The 15,185-nt window shown below is 41.6% G+C and overlaps 1 protein-coding gene across 1 annotated transcript in view; it reads left to right on the top strand.

Annotated features, from left to right (window-relative positions):
- Window positions 1-15,185, top strand: part of LOC107383082 (cadherin-12) — a 186,511-nt gene that overhangs the window by 117,379 nt on the left and 53,947 nt on the right. Inside the window, exon 6 of the mRNA XM_015955509.3 lies at window positions 572-759. Within this exon, the coding sequence (XP_015810995.3) occupies window positions 572-759 (188 nt within the window). The remainder of the gene's footprint in view (window positions 1-571; window positions 760-15,185) is intronic.

Below are 15,185 nucleotides of genomic sequence, written 5' to 3'. Positions count from 1 at the left end.
GTATACATACAAATGTATATATGTATATATATTTGGTTGCATGATAAAGAACCAAGAAACACTTTATACACTTTATACCTAAAACATTTCCAGTCCCTGAAATCTGTGATACTCTGGATTTGTGTAACGCTGACTTGCTCACTCCTACTTCATAAAGTCACCAGATTTGAAACACAGCCTTGATGTTGTCAGTTTTCTGGCACAGGCAGAAACTAATCCTTAAACTGATCTCAGAGAGTGAAGTGAGGAATAGAGAAGATTAATTTCCTTCCACTTCAGGTGGAAGTGATAATCAGTCTGCTGTTTGCTTGTCCTCCGACTGTTCCCACCCACTCCAGACCGTAGCTATGATGTCTGGATGATGATGTAGGGTCACAGCCGTTAGACTCGTGTTTGTTGTCATCAGATAATGAACACAGAGGCGTTGATGTCACAACACAACCCTTTCATAGAGAACATCAGACACGTTTTGGTGGTGAGGGAATCCCTAAAGGGCAAAGCTCTGTGTTCCTATTTGATGTAAAGTGACGGTAAAAGATGAACTTGACTCCACTCTCGTTTGCTCTGACAGGTTTCTTTCACGTACGAGTTCCTGAATCCTCAGCAGTGGGCTCTGCCGTCGGCAGGATAAAAGCCCACGATTTGGACATCGGGAGGAATGCTGAAGTAGAGTACACCATCGTTCCCGGAGACGGAGGCGCCATGTTTGATATCACCACCAATGAGCACAACCAAGAAGGAATCATAATACTCAAAAGAGTGAGTAGACTCAGTTGGAAGATACAAACATTCAGTAAATTATTATGTAAAAAAAAGCAGCTGCTGGAATCAATTATTATTTATTTATTTATTTATTATTTATTTATTTACCTATTTATTTATTTATTTATTTATTCATTTTCTGAAAAGACATTTGAAAACAAATGATAACAAAGACGTAAAACTATGATACAATGTTTTACCACAATACAAGACCAAACAAACAGGGCAACACAAAACAAACAAATATTTCATTGATATAAGGCTGCATTGTTGAGCAGTTGGTAGCTCTGTTGTCTTGCAGCAAAAAAGGTTGCCGGGTCAAATTCCAGTTGCAGCCTTTCCCTTCAGAGTAGGCAGGTTCTCCCCATGCATCACCCGGTTTCCTCCCACAGACCAAAAACATGTGTGTGCAGGTTAGAGACGCAACCGTGTGCCCAGGAGTGAATGAGTGTGTGACTGGTAGTGTGGTCCTGTGATGGTACTGGTGACCAGTCTGCAGAGTCTGTGGTCCTCTGGCCTGATGAGTGCTGGAGTTAGACACCAGCTCACCACGACCCTAGTGAGGATGAAGCGGTTCAGATGATGGATGTATGATGGGTCAGTGAGAACACAACGCATTGTTCCAATATTACATCATCCATAAAATAAAATGATATATCAAATCAAATCAAATCACTTTTATTGTCACGTCACATGTGCAGGTACACTGGTACAGTACATGCGAGTGAAATTCTTGTGAGCGAGCTTCACAGCAACAGAGTTGTGCAAAAATACAGTAATGTAAAAACAAGTAAAATATAAAAATGGCTAATCTAAGTAATAATATGTATAAGTTGTAATGTATATACATTACTAAATGTTTATGCAAGTATTTTTTTTTAATATATTGTTCTACGTGTGTGCGTGTGAGTGTGTTTGTGTGTGTATAGTGTGTATATACGTGTTTTACAAATGAATAAAGTAAACAATAAAATAAGAGACATGAAATATACAGAGGTTGGTATGTGGTTGGTATATATAATGATACATATGATACAATAACGGTATGATAGCACAATGTGGTCAGATAAAATTATACTGACACACAATACAATCTGTAATACTTTACGAAACAATAATAAAGTAGCATGAATTCATAACATTACATAATACCTTAAAGGGGGGCATATTTAGATATAATAGTCCTGTGGTCGATACAAAACATGATTATGAAGTTTTCTTCCATAATAATCCCTCTCGCATAAAACCATGTCAGCTGTCACTTCAAAAAACAACGGTTGGAGCTATCCACGTCCACCCCTTCCCTGCTCAGGTTGCAAAAAGCTGAGAAGCTCAGATGTCTGGGAGGGGCTCGGAGTAGAGCGGCTGCTCTCTCACTCGTGACAGAGGGTCCTATTCTCACTCTTTGTAATGGCTCGCTTTAGGCGCGTCATTCCCGGAACCAAAAACAGGCAGAAAATGAACGGATGTTTGTTTGTTTTTCGTGTTTGGAGGTTTTTTTTAGAGGCATTAGAGACCCACAGGGCAGCACAAAGGTGAGTTTTGCTTAATGTGTCCCCTATAATACAAAACAACAACTGAATTCACTTCAGCTGTATTGTGCCAGTTTACAACCAAAGCCACCTTAGAGCTCCTCACCCAACAAGGTGTAAGAAATTAATTACTGACAAAGGTTTTAGCTAGATTTTTTTTCCCTACCAACTGTATTAAAACAAACTACTCATCACTGGAATTAAAGGTTTATTAACATTTAAGTGTAATCCAAATCCAAAAATATAACCAGTTTCCTATTAAAGAGCAAGTCACCCCAAAATCAACTTTTTTTTGTTGATAAACTATATAAATGTGTGTCTAATCATGCTGCAGACATGTGTGGTCAATAATTTGGTACTTAAGTGCATCTTAGTTCAAATTTAAATATTCTGCCTAAAACTGGCAGTGTTGCGCCGTTGTCAGGTAAAACCTCTGCACTGCATTGGAATTTAAATCTTCCACCGCTATTGGCTAAGAGGTATGCTATGATGTAAACTGGTACATTATGATGTCACAATGCCATTGTGAGCCTGTGTGTGTGTGTGTATTTGTTAGTGGCTCCACCCTCTCGGTCTGCTAGGCAACAGCATTTGTTGCATTTTTCATACATGAAGAGGGAGTGAAGTAAATTTCTTGTAGGGGGTAACTTGCTCTTTAAGTGGCAGTTCTCTACATAGGTGGGGGGTGTTCAGCTAGTTATATTTTGAAAGTTGAGAAAAGTGCACATCATCACAACCTCCACCCTGGGCCTAGAGCACTGTAAATGTTTTGAAGTATTTTGGAGTACTTTTGGGAGGGAGCAGCACAGAGTCATTATTGAGGAAAATGCTGCACATCTAAAGCTCTGCTGTTGGTTGAACACTGCATTTGAACTCCGGCATCTCTTTCATGTTTGAGAGGCTGTCTAAATCCTGTCCAAAACTTTGTGCTTCACCGGATCAGCGGAGAAACAGAAGCATACCGTATGAAGCGCCGGCTCGCCCGGCTCCGGAGACTTTAAAAATAGAAAAAGTTATCACACCTGACAGTGAATGGGGAGAGGTGGGATGCAAGCAGATGCAGAAACATCCCACAACTATGCATGCTTGGAAATAGGCAGCAGTCCTCAGCCACTTGGAGGAGGGATTGCACAAGTAGGCGGGGGTGCACTTCCATCAGGTTGCTGTTTAGGGATTTGGCGTGTTATATTTACACCTAGTTTTTCATGTGCTACTATTTCACTGGTGCTACTGACTTTTGGCACCTATGAAATTTCAGCATCACAATTTAACGATGAAACAATTCAATGGTCTGCTACTTTACAGAATGTGTAGGTTGGATCACGTTGACTTTGGCTCTAGGAGGTGGATGTAAGGTCGTGCTCCATCTGAGTCCTTTCTGGCCATGCCATAAAGCACATCTCAGAGCAATGACATAAGTCTTTCTGATCGCCTGTGCAATCTAAAGCAGTCACTTAGCATGTCAGGGCTCATTCACTTTGCCATATGTTCCTATGGATTAATACGTCCACTGCACCGTGACCCAAAGCAAAAGGTCTTGCCAAAGTATCTCATTTAATACCAACTACTTTGGCCACATAAAGCATTTTTAGGGGCCATAATATCGCTTCTCAAAATGGCAAGTGGCAGAAAAGAGGATGTTATATTGGAGAAATGTATTACTCCCAAGGTAAACCCTTGGAGATCCTTCATCTCATTTTCAACAGGGGCTCACAACTGCCAGGGGTGAAGGAAAATACATTATAGTTTCGGAGTAAAGTTAGAGAGACAGAGAAATACGATGACCTATCTGTCCAATGGCATGAGTGTTAATCTACTAAATATAGGCCATAATAAGATTTGAAAGGCAATCACTCATTATTTGTGTTTATATATTTAATAAATCTAAAGCTCTACAGCAGATTTAGGCTGATTTGTTTTAGAACTTTGTTCATGAAGGATGGCAGTGGACCAAAAGGTGTACCAACAGGTAAGACCTTTGTTCGCAGTATTAGGGGCTTTGTTGTGGTTTATTTGGGTGAAGAGAGAGCTGACCCAAAAGACAGTGCTCTTGATTTACAGGTCTGCTTCTCACTTATGGTCATGACATGCTTTACATGGGCCAGTGTGCACCAATACGCAGCACTGGCACTTTTAAATATCACCTCTAACCCCTACTGCACACTGGTAGCATCAGTGGTGTGGAATGGCAGCGGAAATGTTTACTTGCAACAATCGCTGCACTCCAGTGAATGGATGTTCACTGGAGACATGCTGTCTCATCTGTTGACTCGCGAGATCACAAAATCCCTCAAGTTTATGCCATAAACCAAAAAGAAGGAAAGCAGGTTTGATAATGTTGTTGGATGTCATATGTGATGTTGTTCCTCACCACTGCCAGGATTAAAGCCATGAAAAACACACCGTTACACTTCTGGAATAATGCAGGGAGTAAATAAGTCTTTCGCTCACTTGTATTGATGTGTTCTACTCGGATATGAAATCGCATCGCTGCAATATACTTTTATTTTGAAAATAACTGGGGGTTTTACTCTGAAACCGTATGTGATTTCCTGTCTAGCTCTATGTTAACGGCAGACATTGTCATGTCCCAGAAGCGGCTCGTTGCGACAACAGAACCTGGGGATCCTTTGCTTAGTGGTGTGGCGCTGCTTCTGGGACGCGTCTGAAAAGTGCTTTTGAATCACCCCCATAGACTCTAATGGATTTTATTAGAAGCTGTGTGTTCTGTGCTGCTGATGCTTCCGGTGTGCAGTACTGGTACCTTCTTTAGCTTACCTTGAACACTGGGACTAGATTACTTAGTCACTCTTCCTTAGGCCTGCTAGCCTAGTGAACTAGACCAAATTCTTGCTTTGCAAAGTTTGATAAATAATAAATATAAATAATACATTTATTTAGTCTGGCTTGACAGGCTATACGCCTGCCGCACACGAGAGCAATCTTCTGAGCAAACGGTCATTCGAGGCCATTTGCTCAGCAGATTGCTCTCGTGTGCGGCTGGCTTTAGAGATAATGTCAGAAAATTTGAGCTGTTGTTTCTTCTTAACAAAAGCTGTGGTGTCAGTTGATTAAGACAGATTAAGATTAAGATATTTCCTAACTGTTTCACTGGATTTCTGGACCTGTTCTATTTGGAGAAGGCTCCAAACCCAGGGCTCGTACAAACAGCCAATGCAATGCAACACTGTGATACGATAGTACAATGCAGGTCTTACTGGGATTGTATGGGGTCTTTTATCTTTATGGTCCATTTTGTCGTAGGGGCAGCAGCTCATGCAAAACAAACTGTCTTCTTCCCAGCTTCTCCAGGGGACATCCTTCAGATAGCGCCCATGAACCACTTCAGCTGGTTGGAAACCCATCCTTTTCCGGTTGAGAGCCATGAGCTCTTGATTAGAGGCACCAAGCCTCATCGCCTCCATGATCCAACCTTGGATAATTGGTAGGAAATGGATGGATGGATGAGCGGATGGTATTCTAGGACCATTATAATCACATATCCCCCTCCTATTTGGCACATCTTTTGAGTCCCTATGTTCCAGCACGAACCCTGAGGTCCTCTGACCAGCACCTTCCGCTTGTCCCTCCTGCCCGCTATATGGCCCGTGGTGAACGGGCTTTTTCAGTTTGTGCATCTAAACTTTGGAACCAACTCCCCCTGATGGTCCGACTTGCCCCCTCCCTTCCCACTTTTAAAGAACTTTTGAAGACATATTTCCATTCCCTGGCCTTCCCGGCTGAGACTGTTTAACCCTTGTGCTTTCCTGTTTTGTTTTTTATTTACTAGTTTTTATTAGTTTTATCTATTTTGGTGATGTATTGTCTTGTACAGCACTTTGGTTGGCGTTGTCGCCGTTTGAATGCGCTTTATAAATAAAGGTTGATGATGATGATGATGATCCCAAGAACATTGGGAGAAAATGTACAATAAAGGACACGTTCCTTTGTTTTAAGCAAACCACCGTGTAGTCCTCTAACAAACTGCATTAATAAATAAAAACAGTCGTGAGTAATAGCACTAGAACTTCACAATTGCTTCACTGCAAAATAAAAGCAGGCAGTAAACAGCTCCATCAGTCTTTATGTCAGCTTTTAAAATGTGGTCGAAGTTTCATAAAAGTCCCCCCATTAAAAGTATACTTTCATTTGTGTACATCCCACCCCTGGTTCTGTTGTGGCCCTCTCCTCAGGGAATGCATAGTTAAAAACCTGGAAATCCATCATGCCCCAACACACTAATAGAATTAATATCCTTTTTTTTCCAGAGGCCGAGCTGCAGAAAGCAGGAGCATATTGGTTCACTTTAAACATTAAAAGCTTCCAGCCTGACGACAGTGGGTGGGTAATGTGCATTTATGAGTACTGCGTGGACAGAGAATAAAAGAGTCTCAGTTTAGTCTCGTTAAGGCTTCAGGGGCCAACTCTCAAAAGGTACACCTACTCTCACAATTATGGCAAGCATCAACAAAAAGGGCATTAATAGAATTATGAATAAAAGAAACGACCCAGTGACTGAGTCTTTGCTTGGATTGGGCCATAATAATCAGAGTCAGAATTAAAACTCTCATGACTGAGAGATTTAGACTCCCTCATCCTGCTTTGATTACCTCTGTAATTTACAGTTTAACAGTACAGGTGAGGTTGAGGTAAAATCCTGCAGTAATTTCTATGAAAACGTTTGCAAACCTTTGACTTAAACATGAAACCTGAAATAAATTATAGATATCCTCATGTTTGAACACAAGGTTTTAATGAAAATGAGTAAAACAGATGCCAACATTTGGTGAATAGACGTTATATGTGTGCAGAACCACACCAGCACAGTTTGAATAATGGAAAAACTAACTATTCCTTGAGTTGATTATGAGAAATCTGTCAAATCTAGACATTGCTGAGAAGCTAACGGCTACTTCATATGCAACCAAAACCAAAGAGTACTCCTGCCATCGTATTGCAGTACATGTAGGAAATGTGCTGGAAGCAGACTCCAGCAACAAGTATGTCAGCTCCCCTGTACGTCTAAAGGTTGGTTTATGCTTGACGCGTCCGCGAGGTCCGCACGGCTCCGCGCGGCGAAATTGCGTCATTTTAACAACCACGCCCCTCCACCGCGCCTCCGCACGGCCCAAATTTTACGCACCGCGCACCTAGGAAATCTTCTAACCACTCGGACGGTCGGACGCGGAAAAACATGGCGGACCGGCAAGAACTAGTATGGCAGAGGTTCGTAAATACAGACATTTGTATGATTCAGCTCTCAGAGATCACCGTGATCAACATGTTGTTAATAATTCTTGGAGAGAAAAAGCTCGCACTGTCGGAAAAGACGAGGACGCTGTTAAAAAATGCTGGAATGCCATGTTGTAAACAACAGTCAGTTTTACTTCTACTATGGTGTAGTGTTGGATGCATGCCGTAGAGCTCCATGCTGCCCCCTACAGTTTGGGAGAATATTGGCTCACCGCAGAGACAAGCCGCATGAACCATAAACGCTGCGAGTTGTGAAGTGCATTCCATCCGCGAGCCGCATCACCAAGCGGAGAGTAAATGCGTCAAGCATAAACCAAGCTTCACAGGGACTGGAACACCACTCTGAAGTTTAAAATGCGACATTCTGGCCACAGAGGGCAGTGGGATCTGAGTGACTTTTCCTTACCCTCTACAAGGTCATTTTAGCACATACCAGCTCAAGAAATTGGTTTAAAAATATGAAAAGGTTGCCTAGTGTGGCTTAACCCCAGTGCTAGGGTCAAAATTGAACCGTTTTCAAGTTTAACTGTGTAAACACCTTTTGTTGGGTACTTTTAAATCCTGAAACTTAACCCTGAAATGAACCACATACAGGAGAGGAGTCAGTAGGTTTTACGCTGTAAGGAGACAGCAGAGAGAGATAGGCCAGAAGCCTGGCCAAGGCCCCCGTCCGATCAACTCTGGGATGTCTCCCCTGAACACAGCGGTTTTATTGAACACAAGGAAAGAAGGACAAAGAACCATTCATCACTGTTTACAGTTAACCAATTACAGCATTTCTAAGGTGGGACCTTCTAAAAAGGACGTCGGAAGTTACAGAGTTGCCTGCTGAAAGCCAAAAATTGCTGAGTCATTCAGAAACTATGGACTCCTGTTGCCAGGCAGATTTTTCTACCAACCCCCACTGATAAGCATCAGGCTGCATTCCAGAGCTTAAGAGGAAAAGCTCTGTGGCTTACTTCACAATCATATGGTTAACATGTGATTACTCAAAAAGGAACATTAAAAGAGTAATACATTAAAACCCCTAACACTTTCCTTTTTGTCCTGGAATGAGGCTTCATCTAATCCTCAGACACACCTATTTAAATGCAGTAAAATCAATTTTCACAATTTTAGTAAATTCTAAAAAAAATAAGTTACATCTGTGGTGTTACGGGTCCAGAATGGCCCGGCAGAGAAAACTGGCTGTTGTATGCATCACTTAAAAGCTATGGCTTACTCTGAGGAGATATAATGCCCAATGTGCACAGTTATGGCCCACATCAGCAACACACACACACACACACACACACACACACACACACACACACACACACACACACACACACACACACACACACACAGTTCAACTTATGGTTTGTTTTTATTGTTTCCATTGTTTGGATCATGGCTAATTCAGAACAACATACCTGCACTAACACCATATTATTTTCAAGGTTCAGTTTGTGGTCGATGCTGGTGCATGTGCGCGCACACAACCACACACAGTGCTGTTTATCTTTGTTCATTTTATGGTCAAATTGTTTGGTTAGTTGGTCTGGTTAAGTAAAAGTTGGTTTTATGGGGGTCCGTTTTGACCCGAAACACCAAAGATGTCACTATTGTTAATAATTTTATATAGTAAAAAAAAAAACTTATACACTTTTTTTGGTAGGTGCACTCTAATATTAGTTTGTAACACATTTATAGTTTATTATTACTCATTCTATAAGAAAAGAAACATATTTAGGGAATTTCAACAGTTTTTGCAATCAAAGACGAGTGGTATATTTTAAAATACTGTGTCTGTGGAGCCAACTAAAAAACTATTCACTCACTGGTTCCATTTATGTGAATACATGCTAAGCCAGCAATTAGCTGAAAAACAACATTTGAAGAAAACTGGTGATTTTAAGCATTTTCAAGCATTTTTAAATCTGTCATGTGCCAGGGTGAGTGCTCCTCTCATTTTTGTTCCATCTTCGAGCTGCAGCTGGAGCCTCCCTCTCCTGAAACACAGCAGCTCAAAGATGGAACAAAGATGAGAGGAGCACTCACCCTGGCACATGACATAAATCATGGGTCCAAATGGACCCGCTAACACCACAGGTGTAAACAGCTTTTTAACACGACACAAGGGTTAAGGGAAGTTTCTGGTCTGCAGAGTGCAGTCAAATCCGTAGTTGCTCAAGTTTTGGCCGCAAGAATCCCTGAAACGGAAACTGAAAAACTGGAGCTGTTCAGAGGGGAGCCGTACAATCAGTTCATTTATTTCACTAGGTGATAGCATGCCTATCTTTCCAATGGTTTAGGGGTCTTCTTTGCTGGAATTTTCCACCCACATCCATGGAATCTATGGTCATTTCCCTTTTCACCATCAACACCTCCACGGACTTTGGCAAACAATGGAGAAATAGTTTAATGTTCATTTTCTTACACAAAATATTATTAATAAAAAAAAATCTTAGAAATGTGTGAACATCAGGCTGCCAGGTCTACAAATGTCTTCATGACCTGTACAGATGTGTTGTGATTCTATAGACTAACAGAAAGAGACCAGACCTCCATTATCCCACAGATAAGACGTGTTACAGAGCTTTCATAATAACAACAGGTATAGAGAACAAGTCATTAATGTCTAAACACAAACATCCCTGCATTAATAATAAGCTGAATGGCCAAGAAGTCAAAAGAAAAAGAAAATCTATGTTTAACTGTATTTTCTCACAGATGCAGGTAAAAATGACCTGTTAAAGGTTGTTTTACTTGCATCTCCATGGAAACGAGATCATGCATCTGTTGTACAACTATTATTTTATAAAATATATATCCTGTGAGTTTTGACACTGTTTGCCAGCTGTTTTTATTCATTCATGAAACGTCATGATCACTGGTTTATTCAGACAACTTGTCGCCTTAATATGAACTATTTAGCATTTTGCAGCTTCTAGTTTACACAATGCAGGTAAAGTAGCTCTCAACACCCAGAACGCAACACACTAAGCAGTGTGCATTGGATTCATGGTGCAGACCGCTTCTGCAACTTCCCAATCAGACCAGCACCTGATCTAAGCTTTTAACCTTCTGCTGAATCAGTCTAACTTGCTAACATGAGACATCGATACCCTCCCACTCTGTTGTGCATTTCCCTCTGGCGGGATGCAGCAGACCCCCGCGGTGAGTTTAAATGCCGTCTGTTGTCGGTGGCATTGAGATCCAAGAGGAAAAGGAATGCCATGTTTGCATAATGCAAAAGCCCCGAACAATCTCTGTGATACGAAAAAAGAGAAAACGTGTGAATGTCAGTCAGGGAAGCCATTTGTAAGCAATGCTTTTGTATAAAAATAAATTTGGGTTTATTTCCTTTATTTGTGCTGCTTTTCTGCTCAAACTTTAACAGGTAGGTCATTGAATCAGAAATATGGTTTTTAAACACAAAATTAAGTAAAGCCAGAGGTTATTAACCCTTTGATGCATAATGGTCACTACAGTGGACAGGTACTCAAAATTGTTATTTCTTTATTTTTGCTATTAAGCACAGCTGTTGAATACTTTATTGCATGTGAGCCCCTCCATTTGGACTTCAGTAAGTCAAGCCGACATATTTCATGTTCAGAATGCACGCTGTCCACTGCAATGGACATGTAATAAATTATTTGTAAATTAACAAAATGTTTAAAAAAAATTATTGAAATTTGTTTCATTCACACCTAAAAATGAATGAAAAAAATTGTTTAAATATCATGGTTGAAGATCTCATAATTCATGCATCAGAGGGTTAATCGTTTTTTTTTCTTCTTTTTTTCAAGTCTGATGATTGTATTTTTGTGTATTTTTATGCAACTTCTCCACTTGGAGATGAAAAACAGAATATTCTCGTAAAACTTTGTTCCTTTTCCTCCCAACAAAACACTTTAAAGGCAAATCTGTTTTAGTCAGTTGTTTAAATCAGGTACAAAGCATGGATTTCAACTGATTGCAGAAGTAACCGACTGAAGCAAAAGACACGTCTGTCTGGTTTTGTGCCTTTTGGGGGGTTTTCTGATGTAAGTGTCTAAAATGTTCTTCTGGGGGGAATGCAAATTCACGTGTGTTTTTCTGATGCATCAGACAGAAGGCTTCGTTACCGGGTACATTTTTAGTACATGCCCTAACCTACGAGCACACAAAGGTGCGTGATCCTTTGATCCACAAAAAGAAGATGGAGCTGAGTGAGTAATTGATTCCCAGTTTAGTGTAAGAGCCGTGCAAAAAGCTCACATACAGGAACATGTAAGGTGTTCGTATACATCACTGTATGGTGACCTTCTCATTGACAGTAATGGAATAACAGAAGGAGACAGTGTCTGGATCTGATGTAAATGAAGACATTTATTTGTTTACAGCATGTACACCCCTGGTACACGGTGCAGAAGCCTCTTTTCTCCTATTGTTTCATTTCCTATCTTTGATGTGCTTCCCTTAAAAACAATATGTCTTTGTGGTAAATTCCCCACTGCAGCAGCAGGCTGCTGCACAAAGCCATTGTTGATGGGGGGGATTCTGAGCCTTTCTAATTGACCAAATCCCCACAGTGTAATGCAGCAAACGTGCCATGTTGGGACTGTGATATTAGCAGGAAAAGGGACACACAGAGAGACAATAGCAGATTTCTTGGAAAGGTGTGAGGACTAGTTAGCTACAGAGGCAAATCCTCTGAGTTGCTTCCTGTTCCCAGTCCTGCCCACATACTTGTCTTATTTCAGAGTGGCAGAATATCCCCTGAGACAGGTGTGCAAATGTGTGCAGACAATCCCCCCTTTTGCGTTTCTCTTTTGACTTCCCTCGCTCGCGCACACACTGGTGAAAAAAAAAAACAGCAGAGAAGAGACGAAAGGCTCATTGTGCACATGGCAGAGTTTTGGCACACCCCAAATTAGAGACGCAGGAAGGCTGGTTAAGATAGGAGGATCAGGCTGAGTAATGGGTTCAAAGGATGATCATCTGTTCCCCGGTCTGCCGATACGGGGAAGAGGGAAGAAAGAAAGAAAAAATCTATGAAGGCATTGAGGGGGTTTGCACATCCCGTCTGCAGAACACAAGATTATCGGAGACAATAGGTAAATCCAGCAGCGAATTCCCGAGGAAGCATGCAGACGAATGCGTGCACACGGTGCAAGATAGTGTACATGCATGTTCAAGGACACAACCGCATTAGAACACAAGCACACGTGTGTGGAGAGGAGCACTCCCACACAGTGAGGGTTTCTGCTGGATAACCTTGGGTTGTAGAGGTTTGTCCATTTGCATGTTTACTTTGGTTCTCTGGGGAATAGAGAAGCTGGGAGATATGAGTTTTTGAAACGCACTCTAACGGAGCAGTGCTGCTTGTGTGCACTACTATGTGCTGGCTCATACTCAGGGAATCTGTTTTAATACAGGACTATTGCATCCCTGCAAATGCTGACCCCCCCCCCCCCCCCCCCCCTCCCCACCACCACCAACCACACAGCATCACATCATGATGATTTGCCGAAGACCTCTGGTGACACTGAATCCATTGCTCCAGGTGCTTACTGAAGGTCCAAAACAACAGTGATGATAGGTGATTTGTGAACTCTTATATCCATGAAGAATATTCATGTTCCAGATGCTTCAAACATAAGGAAAATATATTCATGAGTGTTACGTTTCTTAAAGGGAATCCTCAGAGAAATAGTTTAAGTCCTACAGAACTGATGAAGTAATGTTTTAGTGCACTTGATACCAAAGTGTAATCCTTTTGCATTGCTTGGATATTTTAGGAGAAATCTTAAGTTGGCAGATGTTAACTCATTCGCTGCCAGCCGTTTCCTGATCGGTAAAGCCCTTCGCTGCCAGCCTCACCGTTTTTACAGTTTTTTTTAAGAGTGACAGAACGTTGTGCGCTAGGATGATGTCAACGCTAAAACAAAGCAGTGACTCACCTCTAAAATCAGGAAGAATCTGCACGTTTAGAGCGTTATCCGTTCTTCATAATCCGTTGTTGAATTGTGATCGGCAGAACCTTTTCCTGTTCGCGCCTCACTTTTTTTACAGCAGCAGCCCAAAACGATCTCCTAACACATGGATGTTCTGCTTCCTGATCATGTGACGTGTGACGTACGAGGATGAAGATCGGCTTTAGAGCTGAGATGTTTGTTCTCACGATGTGGGGGCTCGTCCGACGCCGACACAGTAAAAACATGCAAATGACGACTTTAGTCGTCATTGGCAGTGAACGAGTTAACAACCACGGGATTCTAAGCATAAAGGTTTAAATGAACTTTCTCAGTGGTCTAGTGGTAGAGTATACACCCTGGGACTGGGGGATCAGGGTTCAAATCCCAGTCAAGTCATACAAAAGACTCTAAAATGGGACCCAATGCCTCCCTGCTTGATACTCAGCTTTAAGGGGTTGGATTGGGGGTTAGACCACCAGTTAGTTCCCAAGCACAGCCAGAACTGCAGCTCACGGCCCTCCACGAGGATGGGTCACATGTGCAGATGCATTTCACCGGTGTGTGATGACTAATGGAACTTTAAATACACTTTGTTCTTGGCTGAGCTTGGGCCAGCTATTAAGCTAGTATTTCACTGGACTGCAGTTAGTTAAAAGGCGTAAATCTGTGAGAAAACATGCAAATGTTCTGTTGGAATCGCACTGAAATGACACATGCAAGACTTTGGTTTGAGACGTGACGTAATATCAAGCAAAATGTGACTCACATTCAGATATTCTCAATGCAATTTAACTACAAAAATATTAATTATTTTTCAAAATGAATCCTGATTTCTTTCAGACTGTGGTTGGTAGTCCTTCCCAAAGTTGCCTCACATTTTCTACACTTGTGATAAGCCGTCGTCGTCGTCGTCTTCCTCCGCGTATCCAGGTCCGGGTCGCGGGGGCAGCATCCCAACTAGGGACTTCTGATGAGCAAGAAACTAAACTGAGAGCTTTTGATACAAGTTTGAAACATGGACAACAACTTGGTAAATATGTGTATAAAGTAAAAATTTGTCTGGCCCAAAAATCCCTGTAGACCATCGTCTTCTGGCTTTTGAAATCTAGCTTACCATTTCAAAGTCGTGGCACAACTGAGACATCAAATCTCCCCCATCACTCCTGCATTTAATTAACTGTAATAAAGCCATCAAATGGCTCTAGTTTAACGTCTCCATCAAACTTGCCCTCACTTATCTGCTCAACAGTAAATAATGTTATAATTTGCTGAGATGCTGTTGAGCTGTAAAACTCTAGAGAGCAGGATGAAGAAAATACCTCCATGCAGCTGGTGAAAGGACAGAAACTTACCAAGACAAATATTTATCTGAAGAAAGAGAGCGCACCATTCCAAATGTTTTCAGATCATTTCAAAACTCTCTTACAAAAAGGACTTTGTAAGTTGTGGCCACCAACCTCAGCCCAGTGAAAAACGGTGTCTGCTTATTGTTATTGTAACATATAAATGTGATTCATCCTGAATCACTGAAGGATGGCCAAAGTGTGGCTTTTGGCTTCACTTTTCATTGGGATAGTTCTTCAGGGCGACGGGGGCACAGGAGTTAAGTGCTTGCCCCGTAATCGGAAGGTTGCAGGTTTGAGCCCCGCTCAGTTTGTCACTGTTGTTGTGTCCTTGGGCAAGACACTTGGCCCCC

This window comes from Nothobranchius furzeri, chromosome 7 (assembly GCF_043380555.1).
Source record: "Nothobranchius furzeri strain GRZ-AD chromosome 7, NfurGRZ-RIMD1, whole genome shotgun sequence".
Lineage (NCBI taxonomy): Eukaryota > Metazoa > Chordata > Actinopteri > Cyprinodontiformes > Nothobranchiidae > Nothobranchius > Nothobranchius furzeri.
Note: the sequence above shows the minus strand (reverse complement) of the source record. Positions and strands in the feature narration are given on the sequence as shown.